Here is a 1,610-nt window from a genome sequence, read left to right as displayed (position 1 = left end):
ATGCGCAAAACTCCGCATTTGAACAGTCAATAGCAAATACTTAAACTAATAACAAACAGTAGCTGATTCAGAAGCGCCAGATGCACAGAATGACCTCCTCTCCTAGCTTCACGAAACGGTCCTCCATAAAATGCATTGCTGTTCTGTTGTAAGTCATCTTAAAGATTCCTAAATGCATCTACTTCCGGAAGCCCAAATAAAGTGCTTTTGCTTTCGCACTGAAACACACAGCGTCTCCCTGACATGCTGCTTCAACACTAACTGCAGTTACTGAAACCAAGCCGCCTTTCTTTGCGTGCACATTTGGGCGCATTATGCTAATATTTCCACATAGTGATGTAGATATGTGGGGGCGTGTTAGAACGAGGCGTTTTAGGGGGGCGTGGCAGAGTCTTAACTTTGATAAAGAATATCTCTTTGGTTTTGAGACTTTAGTCTTTGCAACTTCAGGGATCTTATCTATGCACAATCAGCTTGTAACACTCCAAAGAGAAAGAACAACTTGAAATCGCATCATATGACCCCTTTAAAGCTCTCGAGCATTTGAAGCAACAGCTATAAAAACTGGAGCGTGCGCATATAACAAACAGAACGTTATGGAGTGCTGGTATGGATGCTAATTTAGTCATCATTCTTGGTGTGAACGGGTGTTTAGTTCACTACCAGATTGTTTTAGCACTTACGAACTGAACTGGTTTTCACATATACTTTACACCAGACTACTTTGGAGCACTGCTTCCTCATTAACCAAACCACACTGGAAGCCCTAGTGTGAAAGCTAAACACACTGACTCGCATGCGTGTGAGGAAAGTTTGCTTGGGTGAAATCACACACATTTATGCGTAATCATCATAGCCAGGCAACCTGAGTGAAAAATGCTCCTTATGTACCTTTTAATAGCCACTGTTCACATTTGGTCAGAACAGCAGTTATGAATGACACAAACAAAAATGTGGACGTACCTGATGTAAGACACAGCTCTGTCTTCCACCTTCCTCTGCCAGCCGACCGGGATCTGAGCGATGAGCGTCGTACCTCCATCTTTTTCTCCTGCTGCACTCTCACTGCCCCCCGTCATTTTCTGCTCGCACACATCCAGCTCCTAAAGACACAAACCACTTACAATTCAGCTTCAAACCAGATCTGATGAACAAGATTCAGTTTCTAACTAGATCTGATGAACAAGATTCAGTTTCAAACAAGATTGAGATTCAAATGAGATTTCATGAGCCAGATTCAGTTTCAAACCAGATTTGAAAAACCAGATTCAGTTTCAAACCACATGTGATGAACCAGATTCAGTTTCAAACCACATCTGATGAACCAGATTCAGTTTCTAACCAGATTTGAAAAACCAGATTCAGTTTCAAACCACATGTGATGAACCAGATTCAGTTTCAAACCCCCAAACCACATCTGATGAACCAGATTCAGTTTCAAACCACATCTGATGAACCAGATTCAGTTTCAAACCACATCTGATGAACCAGATTCAGTTTCTAACCACATGTGATGAACCAGATTCAGTTTCAAACCCCCAAACCACATCTGATGAACCAGATTCAGTTTCAAACCCCCAAACCACATCTGATGAACCAGATTCAGTTTC

The 1,610-nt window shown here is 41.9% G+C and overlaps 1 protein-coding gene across 1 annotated transcript in view; it reads right to left on the bottom strand.

The window, feature by feature from the left end:
* LOC107558151 (methyl-CpG-binding domain protein 6-like) overlaps positions 1-1,610 on the bottom strand; it is a 31,187-nt gene that overhangs the window by 26,959 nt on the left and 2,618 nt on the right. Inside the window, exon 3 of the mRNA XM_016241775.1 lies at positions 964-1,103. Coding sequence (XP_016097261.1) covers positions 964-1,079 — 116 coding nt within the window. The 5' untranslated portion in view covers positions 1,080-1,103. The remainder of the gene's footprint in view (positions 1-963; positions 1,104-1,610) is intronic.

The sequence above is a fragment of the Sinocyclocheilus grahami genome, unplaced genomic scaffold, assembly GCF_001515645.1.
Source record: "Sinocyclocheilus grahami isolate Dianchi unplaced genomic scaffold, SAMN03320097.WGS_v1.1 scaffold633.1, whole genome shotgun sequence".
Taxonomy (NCBI): domain Eukaryota; kingdom Metazoa; phylum Chordata; class Actinopteri; order Cypriniformes; family Cyprinidae; genus Sinocyclocheilus; species Sinocyclocheilus grahami.
This window is presented reverse-complemented; position numbering and strand designations above follow the sequence as displayed.